Source organism: Lemur catta, chromosome 2 (genome assembly GCF_020740605.2).
Source record: "Lemur catta isolate mLemCat1 chromosome 2, mLemCat1.pri, whole genome shotgun sequence".
In the NCBI taxonomy this organism is placed as follows: domain Eukaryota; kingdom Metazoa; phylum Chordata; class Mammalia; order Primates; family Lemuridae; genus Lemur; species Lemur catta.
Genome location: NC_059129.1, coordinates 59,189,821 through 59,208,301, shown reverse-complemented (window position 1 = coordinate 59,208,301; position 18,481 = coordinate 59,189,821). Strand labels below are relative to the sequence as shown.

The window sequence follows — 18,481 nt, the reverse complement described above, 5'->3', positions numbered from 1 at the left end:
AAGCCTCAAACTCACCTTGAGCCTTTTGGCTAACCAGGTATCTGTGAAGTATCAGCTGGAGGGAATGATTTTATACTGCCTGAAAGACCACTAACCATAATGGAAACCAGGCAATTATAAGCTTACCAGTTATTTCATACTGTATTGCAATATCATTTTTGGTTATGTTTTCAGGAATTTATAAAGTGGAAAATCTCACTGGATACTAGAACAGTTTTTGTAAACCTGTTTAATCCAGTGTACAGTTTGAGGACTACCTTCCCATCAGTTACTTTTTAAACAACTGATGCTTGATAATATTTTCTGTACTCTAAGATATATTTTCCAAAGAAAATAACCTTCTTTACCTTCCTCAGGTCCATACTCACTAACACTATTTCAGCAAATTCCTAGAACAATTCGCCTACAGTAAAAGTGACCATGCTCCACTGTTAACATCAATAGACTAAGGGCAGGAGTAATTTCCAGCTGCTGTTTATCATAACCTTATGTGTTATGTGTCTTTATGCTACCAAAAGAATTTAATTTTAGAAAATAACCTATTATTTGTTTAAGAAAACACTTAGCATAAATAGACCTTTGTTCAAATAGACTTTGTTACTAGTATTGTATAAATTTAGACAAGTCTTTCAACCTCTAAGCCTCTCATATGTGAATATTTAAAATTGGGAGGGATTAGAATCATACTTTGCAGGTTTGTTGTGAGGATTAAATGCTAAAATATACGTAAAGGAATTTGGGGATTATCAAGCCACAAATGATGTATCAGGCAGGTTTTGCCATAGTAATGGTGTGTAACAAATAATCTCCAAATCTCAGTGGTTTATAATAAGAAATATTTCCATTAAAAAGTTGGGCTTGGTTTCAGTTTGTGTGTTCTGTTCAGGTTTGCTTTGTATATCTCTTCATTCAGATGCCAGAGGCCTTTTGAGGAATTATTGCTTCATGGCAGAAAGCATCATTGCAAGAGATTTGTTAAAAACTTGCCAAGTCTCTTAAAGCGTGAACTGAGACCTGGCATTACTATCACTTCTGCCCGAAGTTCATTGGCCAAAACAAGTCACATGTCCCGGATAAATATTAGTAGGTCAGGAAAGTTTACTCCACCATAATAAAGACAGAAGAGTGGAATATTTGCGGAACAATAATCCAATCTCCCTCAAAGAAGTATGCTAAATCTTATTTTTTTCTATTCTAATTTTATCTGTGTGACCACTGGCTCTTCTCCATATAGTTTTCTTTATGGCATCTATTTTGTATTCCTGAAATTACATCACAATTTCCTTTTCTCTTTATTTTAATTTTGAATTATTTTGAATGATATACTTTTCTTTTTAAACAGGTACTTTAGAAAATCCCTTAGAGAAAGAACAAAAGCTTCTGATTCTCCTTAGAGCTTCAGAGGGTGTCTCTTGTGACCGTTTCAATGGAATTCGTGTTGATCCAGGAACAATTGGTAAGAGTATAATACAGTTTTTATTATTAATAAAAATAAAATAAGTGTCTCTCTGTGTGTGTGTGTGTGTGTCTGTGTCTGGTGGAGAAATACTATTCATGGAACATATGCTGAATTCCAGGTATTCTTCTAGGTTGTTTATATTTATTATTTCACTTACTAGTTCTGCTGTGAGCAGTGTCCATTTTATAGATGTCAAAACTAAGACTTAGAGATGATGACAACATGCCAAAGGCTGCACAGCTTTGTAGGGTCAGAACTTAGATTTATATCCAGATTGGTCAGACCCCAAAGTCTAGACGAAGAGTCTGTATTAGTAACTATAAATACTATGTGACTATTGATTCATTTTTAAACTGATAGATCTATAGATTACTAAGAGACATTCACTGTTGACAGTTTCCTTATTTGATATTGCCATAATACCAAATCCTGTTATAAATTGGTCTACATAAAAGCACAGAAACTGGGACTGGTCTTATAAACTGGATACATTTTTAAACTGATAAATCTATAGATTACTAAGAGACATTCACTGTTGACAGTTTCTTTATTTGATATTGCCATGATACCAAATCTTGTTATAAATTGGTCTACATAAAAGCACAGAAACTGGGACTGGCCTGTAAAAGCCCCAAAATAACTCATTTTTAAGGAATAAGAGATATTTCATCACATTTCAGGTATTTTCTCACTTTCTCTGTATGGGAACTATTAATTTTATAAGTAAAGAGGGATAACTTCTCTTGAGTTCTGAAGTAATTTTCTTTTCTTTGAGAATGCTCACATTTTCCAAAACTGGGTTCCTTTTCATTATTTTCTTTTCCTCACTTGTAGAATAGTTGAAATAATTTAGTTCACTATACTTTATCATTCTTTCAAATATTATTTTGTCACATAGCTTAAATGTGTTGTGATCAACAGCCAGGATATTGATTTCATTAGATTCTCCTTTAGATGCACTGTTATGTTGGATGTTTTCAAATAAGTCATCTTATCTTGTGGCAAAAGAGACAGGACCACCCTCTATGAGGTTTCTAAACATTATGAGATATAATTTTTTTTTAAGACAGAGTCTCATTCTGTCTCCCAGGCTGGGTTGCAGTGGTTTGATCATAGCTCACTGCAACCTCCAACGCTGGGGCTCAAATCATCCTCCTGCTTCAGCCTCCTGAGTAGCTGGGACTACAGTCATGTGCCACCATGCCCGGCTAATTTTTTTTTTTGTACACAAGGGGTCTCAGCACGTTACCCAGGCTGATCTCGAACTCCTGGGCTCAAATGATACTCCCACCTTGGCCTCCTAAAATTCTGGGATTACAGGTGTGAACCACTGCACTTGGCCTATGAGATATATATTTAATATTTATTGGCACTTAATGGCTACCTCTGTGGATCTCAGTACTCGATAAAATGGAAATGCTAATGTTAGGATAGTAGGAAGTTTGTTAACTTAGTTCCATAATATATAACTTTTGCTATAACTCTTTGATAGTATTTTATAGTGTCCAAAAGTTTTTCCTGGATGCTATTTATTTTATCTTTCTAATAACATGAGGTTCAGGAATTTCTTAATTTTCCAAGTTGATAAACTAGATGCATCAAAATAAGAACATTTGATCTTTTTCCTATAGTGGCCACTCTGCTCTATGGACTGATTCCATTGGATCAGTCTTTCTGTTAGGCGTATACATGTATGCCCGTCCTGATCCCTGAACCCAGCCATATGATCAAACTAGTGTTTTTGAAATTCTCTGATACTAAATTGAAGTAAAGAATGAATTATTTCTTTCTTTGAATGTTTAAATTTTTATGGCATCAAAAATAAATGACAAATTTTAATCCTTTTAAATCCTTTGTAATCTCCTTGAAACAACTAAGAAATGGTGTCATTTTACAGTAAACCGTTGATGATTGGAAATGACCAAGAAATTTGCTTTTCTGGTCAATTGAATTTTCTGGATAATTCAGATTTAAGGACATGAACTGCTTTTTGTTATAAGCGTTGTGGCTGGAAATCTCAGTAAATTACTTCAGGATCCTTCTTTGCCTAGCTTACTTAGTATATAGTGAAAAAAAAGGATGAATTTTTTTGGATGATGATGATATCTTATGAAATATATTTATAAGGCTATTATTATGAAAAATTGGTTCCAGGACATGTTCTGAAAGTGGAATTGTTTTTACATTAATTTATCCTGATTTTAGTTTTACTGTCTTCTGACTTTTTGTCTGAATTAGAGTATGGAAAAATTATGAGTGTTGTTATAAACAATTGGTTAGGTGCTAATTGAGTTTTTATTTTGTTGGTCCACATTGGATGAAAACTTAAAGCATATTCTCTGTACCTTACTTGATTACTTCTTTAAATCATGCATTTTCTGTTGAAAATTGTGAAATTTTAAAATTTTTAGATTGGTGGCTTGCAACAAAATGAATGTGCCAATCCAGGGATTTGCAGACAATACATTTGGGTGCAGGAAGAAAATATTGAACTTTTGTTCAAATATATTTAAGTATATTCATACATATGTATGTTTATTTATCTAAAATGTTAAATATTGTCAAAAATTATCTAAATAATAAAAAGCAGATTAGGAACAAACCCTTGAAAGCTTAAAAAGCCAGGCTGGATGTGGTGGCTCATACCTATAATCCTAGCACTTTGGGAGGCCAAGGTGGGAGAATCACTGGAGGCCAGGAGTTTGAAAAGCAGCTTGAGCAATATAGTGAGACCCTTTACAAAAGATAGAATACTTTGCTGGGTGTGGTGGTGCATCCATGTAGTCCCAGCTACTGGAGAGGCTGAAGCAGGAGTATCACTTGAGTCCTGTAGTTGGAGGTTGAGACCCTGCCTCAAAAACTAATTATATCTCATAATGTTCAGAAACCTTATATAAGGTGGTCCTTTCTCTTTTGCCACAAGATAAGATGCTTTATTTGAAAACATCCAACATGACCGTGCATCTAAAGGATATAAAATACAGCACTTAAATATTCTTTTTCTAATAAGATGGACATCTTTATATGTAGATTATCACATATTTGCACAATAACCTCTGGAATCAGTTTAATTACCTGGCCTTGATTCCTCTGAATTACTTTTCCTGTCCAGCTATTGCTCCTTTTATTTTCAGGGGTTTACGGGAAAGTTCAGCTTAACAGTGCTTATCCTCAGAAATCATGGACTCATCTTGGAGCTGATATTGCCTCAGGAAATGAGAGGTAAGAAATGACAGTAAGTTTGGACCTTTTTCTTGGTTTGGGTTGCTTCTGCTGAGGTTTCATTACAATGTGAAATTGAATTTTAGGTTAAGCATTATAATTCAAGGATGGGTAAGTGGGAAAATAAGGGACTATAAGGAATTTTAAAAAAATCTCTGTAACATAATAGAAGGAGGAACATAGTTTATTCCAGCAGTAAATTTTAGATAATACATATTTATTGCTATCAATAAAATCTCAAAAAATATGAATTCCATGAGATAAGAGATGAAGGTGAGAACACAATAGTGTCAGTTGAAAAAGTAGCCGGTTAAGATATAGACAGAAATAAAATAGGAGTGATATGAGAATCTTATGAAATGTAATAATGCATTGGAGGCAGTAAAGAACAGAATCACAACTGTTTCAAACTGAATAGGTAATAGGAAGAACAAACTAATGGCAATCTATCATAACACAGAAGACAAGACTGGGAGATAAAAACGATGAAAGCTAAGGTATTACAAATACAGATCAGAAATTGGTAATATAGATAATATGTCCTTTTTGATAAGAGCCTAGAATAACTACAGTAGAAAGAATAATGAAAACTATAACTGAAATACACATAGCAAAGCTGGGAATGAGTTACATTTCATTTGAACACATCAGTATCAAGAATAATGATTGCTTCATTACATTATCCTCATAGTAAAAGAAAAAACAGGGTGAAAAAAAAAAACAAAAGAAAGAGAGAAACGTAAAGCTTTCTGGCCCTAGAATTCTCCTCTGTACTATTAAATGTAGGAAGATAGTGGAGCCACATATATAACTGTTTGAGAAAAAAAGGTTATGACCAAAGAGTTGGCCACCCATGCTAATTCACATGTGAAAGCAAACTAAAGAGGTATTTTTCTTTGGAAGAACTGAAGAGAATGCAAAGTTTTCTAATAAAGAGGTTGAACTGAATTTAAAATTCCTCAATAAAAATGCCTCAATAATGTGGGTGGGCTTCATCAATCAGTTAGAAGGCCTTCAAAGCAAAACTGAACTATCTCTGGGGATGTAGAAATTTTGCCTTAAGACTGCAACATCATTTCCTCAGGACTTTGCAAGCTGGTGGCCTGTCATATAGATCTCAAACTTTCTAGCCCCCATAATTGTATAAGCCTATTCCTTGAAATACCTCTCTTCATACGTACTGTATAAATTTTTACTATATATTATATATATTTATATATGCATACACATATATTCACACACATATATGTTTTGATATATATAAAACCAGTAGGACACGCACACACACAACACCTATTGGTTATGTACATTTTATATAAATGGAAACCTAACTAATACATTAACTTTTCAAATTTTATGTAGTTTCTTTTATAAGAACCATTCTTAGAATTTGTCTTGTTTTAATAACCATAGTTACACTGTCATAGTTAGTTCAATGTTTATCATCAATCTTTTATGTTATTCTCAAATTTTATTCTCATTCTTGAATTTTAAATTAATAAGAGGGTATTATAGCCTAGCAAATATGACACATAAATTAACCATCACGGTTCAAAATTCTCAGATAAAAATCTGGGACTATAGCCATAGGAAGTAAATATGTGTTAATTTATTGTATTAGTATTTGAAATAGGATATATGCCTTCCAAATAACCAGAGGGGGGAGAAAGGATGAAAAAACAATAAAATAAATAGTAAGATAGGAAAAAAGAAAAAAATGAAACTATAAAAGAATAAAAAAACCAAAGAAGTTATACAAAAGAAAACAGAAATAAGAAAGTAAGAATAAATCTGTCAGTTATAGAAATAAAATGTTTGTTAAAAATGACACTGTATAGAAAAATAAGGTTAAAAATCAAGATATAATGATAATTTTTTTACCAGAGGAAAATGTAAAACCAATTCCGAAGAAATTTAAAGTTAAGTATTGGGTAAAAATGAATTGTTGACCTTTAAAAACAAAATGAAAGGACCTCAAAATTATTAACAAAAAACATAAAAATAAAAATAAATTTTTATGTGGGTTAAAAAAAGACAAAGAAAATTTGAAAACCTGAATAATATAATAAAAGCAATTTAATTTACATATTAAACTCCTTTATTCTAGAATGTATGTATTAATAATTAAAACCTTATTAATACATTTTAAAAATAATAGGATGTGACAAAATATAATAGACATTAAAACAGCATAGAAGCCAACAATATCTATTTCTTACAAAATAAAAAAAGAAAAATTCAGCCTTTTCTAAATAACTTTTATATTAAAGAGGACATCAAAACTTTACCAACAGCATATCTGAGAGATGACAATAATGAGACTACTCTATATGAAATATTACCAAACATGCCATTATGTTAAATGTTTTCATGATTGAATAGAAAACAAGAAAAAAGAAACTAAGCTGTCAATATAAGAAACTAAAAACAAAATAGCCAATAAGTATAATGAAATCAATTAATTGATGCAAGATAATGGCAGAAATTGGTGAATTAAAAAGTAGGAAATTAGTAGAGTTGAATTTTTTCTAAGAAAGAGTAATGTACCCTTTAATAATTTTAATCATACCAAAAAACTCAATATATAAAATCAGAAATGAGAATTCAAATATGACAAGTGCTGAAGAGATTAGGATTGTAACATAAAAATATATACATTTATATAGTATCATTTTGACATTTTTGAAAAAATGAACTATATATAAAAATATAAATTATCATAGTTGGCTAGAGAAGAATAAAATCAAAAGAGCCAACAATAGTGAAAGACATAAAGTTATCGAAGATTGATCCTCAATAATACCTTTGGCTCAAATAAATTTATAGCATATTCTTTCAGTCATTTGAATATCAGATAATTCCTATGTTATATAATCTATTTCATAGCATAGGAATATATGTGAAGCTTCCCAGTTAATTTTAGGGAAAAAACATAAAATAATTTTTAAAACAGCTGCTAAAGATAACTCAAAATAAGGAGACTGAGACACCATCCAAGTAGAATGCAAAAATTCTAAATAAAACAACAACAAACAAAATCTAGTAATTGTTCTTAGAAGAAAAAATAAGCTATACTTAAATGTGATTTATTCAAGTAAACAAGGATGGTTCAAGATGAAATGATCCATTAATATATTTTCTCTCAATAAATCTAGAAATAAAGATTAAGAACATGATCAATTTGGCATTTGGCACAAAAAAGAAATACATTTAATAAGATTCAGCAAACATTGTGGGAATAAACAGTAAATTAAGAATATAAAGGGAGAGATATAGATATCTCTCTCTCTCTCTCTCTCTCACACACACACACACACACACACACACACACACACACACCATGGAGTACTACTCAGCCATAAAAAGAAGTGAAATAATGTCCTTTGCAGCAGCTTGGATGAATCTGGAGACCATTGTCCTAAGCAAAGTATATCAGGACTGTAATAACAAATACACATGTTCTCGCTTATAAGTGGAAGCTAAACGAGGGATATATATATAGTCATAAAGTGGTATAATGGACATTAAAAAGTAAGAAGGAGATTAAATAGGAGGGGCATGGGGAATAAAATTCTACTTATTGGGTACAATGTATGCTATTCTGGTGACAGGTACACTGAAAGCCCTGACTTCAGCATTATACAGTTCATCCATGTGACATAAACACTTGTACCCCCTAAATCTATTGAATTGTTTTAAAAAGCTGTCTCCTGAGCTTTCAACTGAATAAATAGTCTGAAGATATCACCCCTCAGATGTTCCTCAGACATCTCAACTCAACAGATCTGAAGCCAGAGCTCCTGTCTTCTTCCAGACTGCCTGTTATCTGCTCTCCAAGTTACTTATGTCAGGAACCTGGAGGGCAGCCCAATTTCTTTCTTTAGTCTTACCAAAGGAGCATTGGCTTCAGGACAGACAGCTCTGAGTTCAAGCATCAACTCACCATTTACAAGCTCTGTGACGCTGAGCAAGTACTTCACCCATCTAAATCTCATTTCCCCTATCAGTAAAATGGGGGTAATAATAGTATCTAGTACATTGGGTTATTACGATTGAATGAAATGATGCATATAAAGTGATTAACATATTATTAGCATGGAGCAAGTGCTCAATGTATGTTAGCCATGATTAATCATAATAATAAACCTCTAAATAACTCCTGGGGAAAAAAAGACTATAAGGATACTTCCTTTAAATCAAGTTTTCTTAGTTGGGTGGTTTAGCAATTAGTTGAGAATCACTGCTTTAAATAATCATACAAAATAAAGAATCCCTCTCGAACAGCTTTCTATTTTATGAAAAAAACTGACAATAAAAATTATTACAACAATCATTAAATATTGTTATTAAAGTTTTGGCCAATGCATTCAGACAAGAAAAATCCATTAGATTTAACTATTGAAAAGAATCCAAACTATAATTTTTTGTGGGTTATATAATACACATTTTGTCCTAGAAAACTAGAGAATTATGTGAAAAACTATCAGTTGCCTTCAATGAATGCACAAATAAATAACTTTTTAATATATGAACAGTAAAGTTATGTTTTTAAAAAAATGCCTTTAATATGAATAAAACAGTGTGTTATTGGCACCCAAACTGAAGAGAATGCCTAGAAATAAATCCAGGCATGTTTATTTCTTAGAATTTGAATAAATTAGCATTTCAATTTATTTAAATATGTGCTGGAATAATTGGCAAATGCTTTAGAAAAATATAAAATTAAACTCTTACTTTATGCTTTACTCTAAAATAAATTATATTTAGAAAAATCAAACATAAAAAATTAAAACTATAAAATTATTTGAAGGAAATTTAAGTAAATATTATGTAATTTAAACTAGGAAAGACTTCTCTGATCATAATAAGCAAGGCAACAACCATAACAGCAAGAAATAATAGATTTGACAACATTATAAAGATCAGTATTTCTGCATGTCAATTACAAAATGTAAAGCAAATGATAAACTAGTAAATATTTGCAACCTACAGTAGTACAGATGAAGGACTAATATTTTTTATACATAAAGAACTCTTAGGAATAAAATGAAAAAAGATTGAACACACTGGAAACATAATCACTAAAAGGTTTGAATATGTGAGCCACAAAAGAAGACATACATCTGACTGATAAGCATATAGAAAAGGTGTTCTTTTCTAGAATTGAAATAAATGTGAATTGAAACTGTAATGAAATATCATTTTAAAATTTTAAATTGGCAAAGATGAAAAAGAATGAATTTCAAGTTGACAAAGGGGAAGATATATTCACATTCAGGTGGGAATTAATATTCTATATTAGCCCAGGTTTGTATGTAAAATAAATTAATTAAAAGTATCTATGCATGCATACTTGTGGGTAGGGAAATGTCTGGAAGGGCATACAGTGCAGTAAGAATCCCTACGGTGAAATGATAGGTAGTTACTGCTGTGCTTTTCTATGTTCAGAATTTCTTCATAGAGTAGGTGTTACCTTTGTAGTTATTTTAAATTATTCATTTATTTATTCAACATGATTTTCACAAATGCTTATCCTATGTCAAGCATCAAGCTATGATCTGGAGATACAATAACAAGTAAAAACTGACATGGGGCCTGTCCTCAGATGTTAATAAACATTGAGTAAACACAAATTACATATGTGACAAATTCTGTGAGGGAAGGGTATATGGGATTCTGAAAACACATGAATATGGCAAGTTGAGGAATTCAGGGAAGTTTACAGAAGGCTTCCTTCAAGAGTGATTGCAGAGGTGGGAACTGAAAGAGGAATGGGTTTTAATTAAGCAAAGTGGAATATGTGTGGAAACAGCATTCTAGCCAGAGCAAGCAGCATGCGATTATTCAGTGTTTGCTGAGTGCTACTTACTGTGTTCCAGGTCTAGCTGTAAGCATTAGGGATATACAGGCAAACTAGAAGAAATTGCTGTCCTCTGGGAGCTTAAATCTTCGTGTGGAGAGATAGACAATAAACAAGCAAATACAGAAATAAAATGACATAGTTGCAGATAATAAATGCTAGCAATGAAATCAGTAGGGTAGTATGATCAAAAATAGCTGGGGTGGAGCATGTGAGGGGTAGATTGAATGGACAGGGAAAATCTCTCCGGGGGATGGAAATTTGAGCTGAGACCTGATGGATGAGAGGGAGCCGGCTGGCCTGTGTGTGGAGTGAGTGGCACAGAGGTGGGACAGGTAATTATAGCTCAGCCTGAGTGAGCAGGGAGCAGAGCTGTGTGACATGGCAAGTGCCAAGTTACACAGGGCCTTGTTCAGATGTGAGAGGTCAAAGGGGAAATTACTGAATGGTTTCATGCAGGAGAGTGATAGAATCTGATTTGTGTTTTAAAAAACCTCTGGCTGCTGGGAGGCCAGTTGAGGCCAGAAATCACAGTAACCAGGACAATGGAGGGGGCAGTGAAAATGGAGAGAAGAGTTGGCCATGCCCACTATTGCATGGTGAGGGGAGGGCAAAATGCTGCCAATGTTTTGATTGAGCAAACTGGTGAATGGTGGAAACGTGCACTGAGATGGGCAGACTGGGAAGGGAACAGGTTTATCAGGGTGGAAGGTGGCAGGAACATGCTGAGTTGGGGATACCGAATGGAGATGTCAAGAAGACAATTAGATGCAGGACTTAGGGCTCAGAAAGAGTCATCCTGAAAATGGGTGATGTCCCTAAGCAGGAAGACATAGGGAGAGGGGAAATTTGGAGGCTGGGAATAAGAATGGGGCCACTCCTAACTTTTTAGAAGTTGATAGAGGAGGAGTCGGCATGAAAGGTGATTGAGAAGCAGAGGGTGGGCAGAGAGATGATTCTGGGGTAGGTGGGAGAATGGAGAGCACAAGGGACAAATGAATACTGTGGTGGGTGACATGGAGAGTGGGGGCTGAGCATGACAGGGTGCCAAGGAGTAGTTCCAGCTCAGGGCCATATTCATTGATAACATTAAGAATTATAGTTTTTACCCTAAGAGCATTGCGAAGCTGTTGTCAGTTTGTAAGGAGGGGGTGTGAGTGGGAGTGAGCACTAACAATAATGTTTGCACATCTAAAAAAAATAATTGTAGGCACAATGTGGACAACAGGAGAGGTCTAACGTGGATCCAGAGATGCCAATTAGGAGGTTCCAGCAAGAGATAGTGTAACTTACAGTCAGGAGCTGCAAGAACAATGGAGAGAAGTGGACAGATTTAGAGGCAGAAGATAAAATCCATAAGACACGTTGGATACGAGGTGCTTTCTTGGTTTCTGGTTTGTGTAGATCGATGGCTCATTCACTAGAAGAGGACTAAGTTTGGGGCAATGATTAGGAATTCAGATTTGATAATTTGAGTTTAAAGTGCCTTTCTGATACCAAAAGGATCCGTGAAGTAGGCATTTCTAACAGGGATCAATAAGAAACTTTAATTATAACTAAAAGGTTAGCAAGTTGGAATTTGGCAGGAGCCATATGAATGGATTTTTCTTATACGAATGTGTTAAAAAAAACCTCATTCAGAGACTGAGCTACAGGCTATTTTCAAAGAAACTCAATTTCATTAATTAAAACTATCCATAGTCATTAACTAGCTACCATTTATTGAGTTCTTATCATGTAGGCTTGCTTTATGTCAGGCCTCTACCAAGCATTTTACATACATTATCTCATTTAAATCTCTCACTGCTCTAAGTTAGGTATTATTATCTACATTTTACGGATATGAAAACTGAGGCTGGAGAAGTTAAATAAATTTTCTAAGTTCATAAAGCTGGAAGTTCCTGAGGCTAGATTTTTACCCTGGTTTGTCTGATTCCATTGCTTGTGTTATACATATTACAAATATTAAAAACAAAATTTCTTAATATCAGTCCTGAGGAGGAGCACTTTAATGAGTTTATACAAATGATGTGTAATTAAAATACATAGTGTATTCACTTTATGGGTATCCCATCTTTTTAAAAATATTTTTAAAAATTTCCAAATAATTTAAGACTCACAAGAAGTTGCAAAAATGGTAGAGTTCACATTATATCCTTCACTCAGTGTTCTCTGATGACAACATCTTATACAACCATAGGACATTAGCAAATCTGGCAAGTTGGTTTAGTATTAACTGAACTACAGATTTTATTCAAGCCATTTCTTTAAACATTGCTCTACAGCCTTCCTTTTGTTGAAAGTCACTTTAATAAGCCTTTCTATTATATTGTGATATGAGCATGTTTCATGTGGAGCTTTTCATGAATTTTCACCAATAGAATTAGAGATCTGAATTTATTTCTACATAATTGATTTATTTTATGAATAATGGTAGCGTGAAAACCCATAGATAGGCTAACATTTTACCATGCTTCTTTCCTGTCTTCTATTTTTCAGTGCATATCTTATTTTGATTAAAAAATGGGGCATATTATTTTATGTCTTATTTTTTAAATCAATACATCATGACCATAATTCCTTATAATTCAATGCTCTGCTATGATATACTCTTAAAATGGCTGTATAGTATTCCATTGCATGGGACATAGACTTTTTATAATTTCATAATTATGCAATGTGGGAATACTGTTTTTCTATTACCATTTAGCAGGTGAGACCTAAGAATCAAACAGGCAAAGGCAAGATGAGGTTATTTAGCGGAAAGAACCCTGGACTTGATAAACCATCTTCCTTTGTCCTAATTCAATCTCTGATTCCATTTGTTTATCTAATCTTGAGTTTTGTGTTATTTAGTCTCTTTGGAACTTAGTTTCCCTATCTTTAAAAGCTAGCAGTTGCATTAATATTCTGTAACTGTATTTCCTAGGAAGTCATAGAAAATCAGGAATAGAGCTAAGACTCTAACTTCTTTCATTAAAATTGCATCAATTGATAGTAGGCTTTTTTCTCTCTATGATTCTCTCTCTCTTTCTCTCCAACCTTATGTGTACAGATTTGAATTAATTACAAACTTTGGTTCATAACAGACTCATACCATTGGCCCACAAATGACCAACTTGAATTTATTTACTTATTTTTTGTAGGAGTTAATATTATATGCCAAATATTTGTGAATCCTCCACCCATATAGTAGACTCTTTAAGGATGTCTGCAAGACAAAATTCAAGTTTTTCTTAAGACAAATTACAATTTAATACAAATTATTTTATTTAGCATTATATCTCTAGCACCTAATGTAGTGTCTGGAGCATATCATTTGCTCAGTCAATATATGTTGCATGATTGAATGCCCTGCACGTGGACGTTGTTGCCTGGATGAACATCTAGTGGTAGAGCTTGCTAAAACTTTGGCATTAGCTAATGAGGCACGTTATTAAAATAAACATATGCTGTTGAAGTTGGTAATGACTGAATGGAGAATAAAACAGTCATATTCACAGGAAAAGCTAGGCAGCAGTGACACATTGAACAGAAAATTTATTAAATGCGAGTTTAAAAAAACCCAAAATGAACAAATCCCTCATTGTTTCGTAACGTGATGAAAGCACAATGCTTGGAACTTAACACACTCCAGGAATACACACTTGTTATTCCCCACAATAAGGCTGAGAGGTTGGAGAGAAGGTATAAATATTGTACTTTTCAGATGAAGATATGAAGTGAGAAGAGTTAAGTGGCTTCTCAAGGTCACACAACTAGTCAGTGACACCTCTAGGATTTACGTTTGTATCTGTCTGAACATGAAGGTTGGAGCCTAAATGCATGATGATAAATTGTCCGAAAATGGCGTGATAGGTCTTCAGAAAATTAGAGAAAAGATCTCTTCTGACATCCATTTATTATTCAAACTGTTTCCCAATCCAGGAGGAAGGTTGCTATTATAGAAAACCGTGTGTAGTTGCATATACTAAACTCCAGGACTTTTACTGTTTCTTGTTCCTTTGCTTTGTATTTCATGACCATGGAATATCTTTGCTTTCCCTGTAATGTATACATTTGCAAGCCAGAAAACTGACTGTATGAGCATCAAACTTTTCACAAAAGCCCCTTTTCACTGGTATGTCTTGATATTTCTACTTCAGTCTCCCTGGTGGGATTTGTTGGTGTCAGTGGATTTCCTTTTCTCTCTCTAGACATAGTAGGTGATCTGTGTTGCACTCTCAGTATATTTGATGTCATTTTATGCTGTTACAGAATTATAGTAGAGGATGCAGTGGATTGGCGACCCCATGACAAAATCGTCCTCACCTCTTCTTCTTATGAGCCTCACGAGGCAGAGGTCCTCACTGTGAAAGAAGCGAAAGGCCACGATGTTAGGATTCATGAACGGCTCAAACACCGGCACATTGGTAAGACTGGTTTGCTGGTTAAGGGAAGTGAATGAGCTGGGAAGAACCTGTTTAGCAACCTGCCTTCGTGACCTCAGATCTGATTGCCATTCAAAGGGGAAGGATAATACCCTACTACTGCTCTAGGCTTACCCCAGATGGCTTTGTCTTTAGTCCTTCATTACTTTTATTGTCACTTTTTAAGGAATACCTAGACGTAAAATAATTTTTTTTTTGCTTTTTATTTATAATGGCAAGTCTAAGAACAGAAGGATCTTATTCAAGGTCACTGGCAGTTTTGTGGCTAAGCCAGAGTGAAACTCAGGAACACTGAGTCTCCAGTTCATTTCCTGGCACAATGAATTACACAATCCCTTAGAATATGGTAGTTATTGTAAATAATGACTTCACTTTCTATATTTCGAAAAGTATCCTTCCTGGCATGAAGTACATTTTATGTGTTGATTACTACTATTACTATTGCTGGAAAAAAAAATACCATTTTTTTAAAAGGTACTGAGTATTTTTATACACTTATACTGGTTAAAATGTACTGCACATACATAAAGAATAACACTAATCTTCCTGATTTGGTCTAATAAATAAATCTAACCCAGAAGATATAGCTAATCAGTGACAAACCATGGAAATAAAGGGGATGGACAATATATTTTTGTCTCTGACATGTGAGAGGGAAGTACATGCTTTCACCAGGACTGTCTAAAGTGGGTCTACATCATAATTCCAACGATGATTTCTTTTTTAAAAAGTGGCAGAGAAAAGAGAAATTTTCAGCAAGCCTTGCCAGTAAGATCCAGGGTGAAATGCAAATGGCGGGCAGTGAAACAAACTAGCTTCAGTTCCTGCTGCTCTGGAAGCTGCGCAGATGGGTGAGCTGAAGACCTACAGTGAGAGGCTGCTGCTCCTGCTGCTGCCACGTGGCCCTGCTTCTCCTTTCTCTTTTACTCTTATATGTTGCTGCTTTTGCTATGTCACTTCCTCAGTTGATCTGGGATTTTTCACTGCCATGAAAGAGGTCCATGGACAATGTACAACCAAACACTGAAGTCTCACACTGATATATTTAAGGAAGGTTGGGGACCCCACTAATTGGACAGGCCTACCCTGATTGCCCTGCACCAGTGGCCTGTCCCAGTACCCACAGTTATTGAGGAGAAATGAATTCTTGCTCAAATACTCTCACTCTCATCCCAAAGAGAGAAAAGTGAACAGGTTTTTCATTTCTCAGCTGACCTTTGTGGAGAATGCCTGAGGAAAAGCAGACCTTAATGTTGGTAGGACTTGCAAGGGGAAAGGAGTGTTTTCATTTGTCAGGTTTGCTGGGTCCCCAGCTGGCAATTTCTGAAATAGATCTTCAAATATTTTTTTTTTTGCCTCCCAACTCCTGTTGTCCCAGGAAGTGTCCACATCATGGAGGATGGCCGACGCATTGGTTTGGCTGCTGAGGTTGGACTGTTGACCCGCAATATACAAATTCAGCCTGACACTTCATGTGGGGGGAGACTACTTGTGGGTTCCTTCAAGAAGTCCAACAGAGAAGAATTTTCAGGTAAATGAAATTGGAAGTGACTAAGCATTATCAATTGGTACCTATTCATCTGGGGCACTCAGAAATTCCAACTGTGAGAATTTTCATTTATAAACCAAAATGTTCAAATTAGATGGTTCCTTTGTGCTCCAAGAAGCTATGAATTTTCAGTCCTAATCTGTGCTTAATTATCAGTGTGATGTTAAAATAATATACTAGCGATCGGCACATATGCACATTTTTACCTCAAAGAAAACAACTTTAGCAGATGTGAAATTTCCTCTGCTTTGAAATTATAGATGATTTAATGACCACTTGAATTTTATCTCTTTCCTGAATTTCTATTACTCTTTCCCAGTAGCATGCTATATCTGATGGTAGGCATTAGTTCATGCTATAAATTAATAGCGCAAATTTAAATAAAAATGATTTCCATATTCTAGACTGTTTTAAGGATCCGTTCAACCTTTCTTGTTTCTTTGAAGCTTTAGCCTTTTTGGAATGCTGCAAAATTATTTAGTTAGGATCTCATTTCTTAAACTTGTATTCCTTAAACATTATTCCAAAGTTGTTTCCTGATCAAATAAATAGTTTGGGAGTGGCTGTCATAGTATCTCCATTTTAGAAAGTCACTATGCACATGAATATAATAAAGGCTCAGAGAAGTCCTTGAATAAAAGATCTAACCACTTTCCAAATAGTTGTGCATGGCATGGAACGACTATTTCACCAGTTTGTTAAAGGACAGTGTTTGGACCTTAAATCGAAAAGTTCGGGATTTTTAGTCCATAGAGCAAGCTCTCTCTCCATAAATTCTAGCTCCATAAATTCTTACCAGAGGTGATTTTACCTGCCAGGGGACATTTGGCAATATCTGGTGACATTTTTATGTGTCACATCTTGGGGGAGCTTCTGGCATCTAGTGGGTACCAAACATCCTACAGTGCACAGGACAGCCACCCACAAGAGAGGAATATCTATCTTAAAATGTCTGCCGGGCGTGGTGGCTCATGCCTGTAATCCTAGCACTCTGGGAGGCTGAGGCGGGCAGATTGTTTGAGCTCAGGAGTTCGAGACCAGCCTGAGCAAGAGCGAGACCCCGTCTCTACTAAAAATAGAAAGAAATTATATGGACAGCTAAAAATACATATAGAAAAAATTAGCCAGGCATGGTGGCACATGCCTGTAGTCCCAGCTACTCAGGAGGCTGAGGCAGGAGGATCGCTTGAGTCCAGGAGTTTGAGGTTGCTGTGAGCTAGGCTGACGCCATGGCACTCGCTCTAGCCCGGGCAACAGAGTGAGACTCTGTCTCAAAAAAAAAAAAAAAATGTCAATGGTGTTGAGGTTGAGAAACCCTGCTCTAGAAGACTGAGACAAAGGCTGGGTCCTGGTCTTGTGAAATGAGACTATCCTACAGCTGATGAAGGTGGAGAATCAGGGAGGGGGAGCAAGACCGGGCGCAGTAGACTGAAACTGCAGGCCAGGCTGGAGCATGGTCACAGCAACAGGACAGAAGGGCCATCCTTACAGCTGAGCCAGAGCTGAGCCAGCAGCAAGACCGACCTGATCCTAAACCTCTGACATTGCTGATCTAGAGCTTCTTAAATCATCCCCTGGAGAAGGGAAAGAGAAACTGTATTTTATGCTTTTTATGGACCCAAAACTGTGCTATTTTTTACATAGTGAAAATTTTATCTTATTTAATTCTGATGTCCCCATGAGAAACAACATTTTATCTTCCTATTATAGGAAACAGAATCCATAATTCAATTGCCTGTTTATTTGTCTAACTCCTACATGAGCTTGTGAACTCCTTGGGGGTACAGATGGGTCTTTCATCTCTGTTTCTTGTATGATGACTGCTGTGTCTTAGATGCTCAATAAATATGAACAAAAAATTAATGAAGAATAAGAAAAGTTAACTAACTAGTAAGTGGCAGATTCAAGACTGACTCTGAAATTCTTATTAAATGTGCTTTCAGTTTTGTAATAATTTTGGA

The 18,481-nt window shown here is 34.9% G+C and overlaps 1 protein-coding gene across 1 annotated transcript in view; it reads left to right on the top strand.

Annotated features, from left to right (window-relative positions):
• PKHD1 (PKHD1 ciliary IPT domain containing fibrocystin/polyductin) overlaps positions 1–18,481 on the top strand; it is a 414,564-nt gene that overhangs the window by 279,978 nt on the left and 116,105 nt on the right. Inside the window, exons 54-57 of the mRNA XM_045543725.1 lie at positions 1,343–1,456; positions 4,594–4,681; positions 14,799–14,953; positions 16,350–16,502. Of these exons, the coding sequence (XP_045399681.1) occupies positions 1,343–1,456; positions 4,594–4,681; positions 14,799–14,953; positions 16,350–16,502 (510 nt within the window). The remainder of the gene's footprint in view (positions 1–1,342; positions 1,457–4,593; positions 4,682–14,798; positions 14,954–16,349; positions 16,503–18,481) is intronic.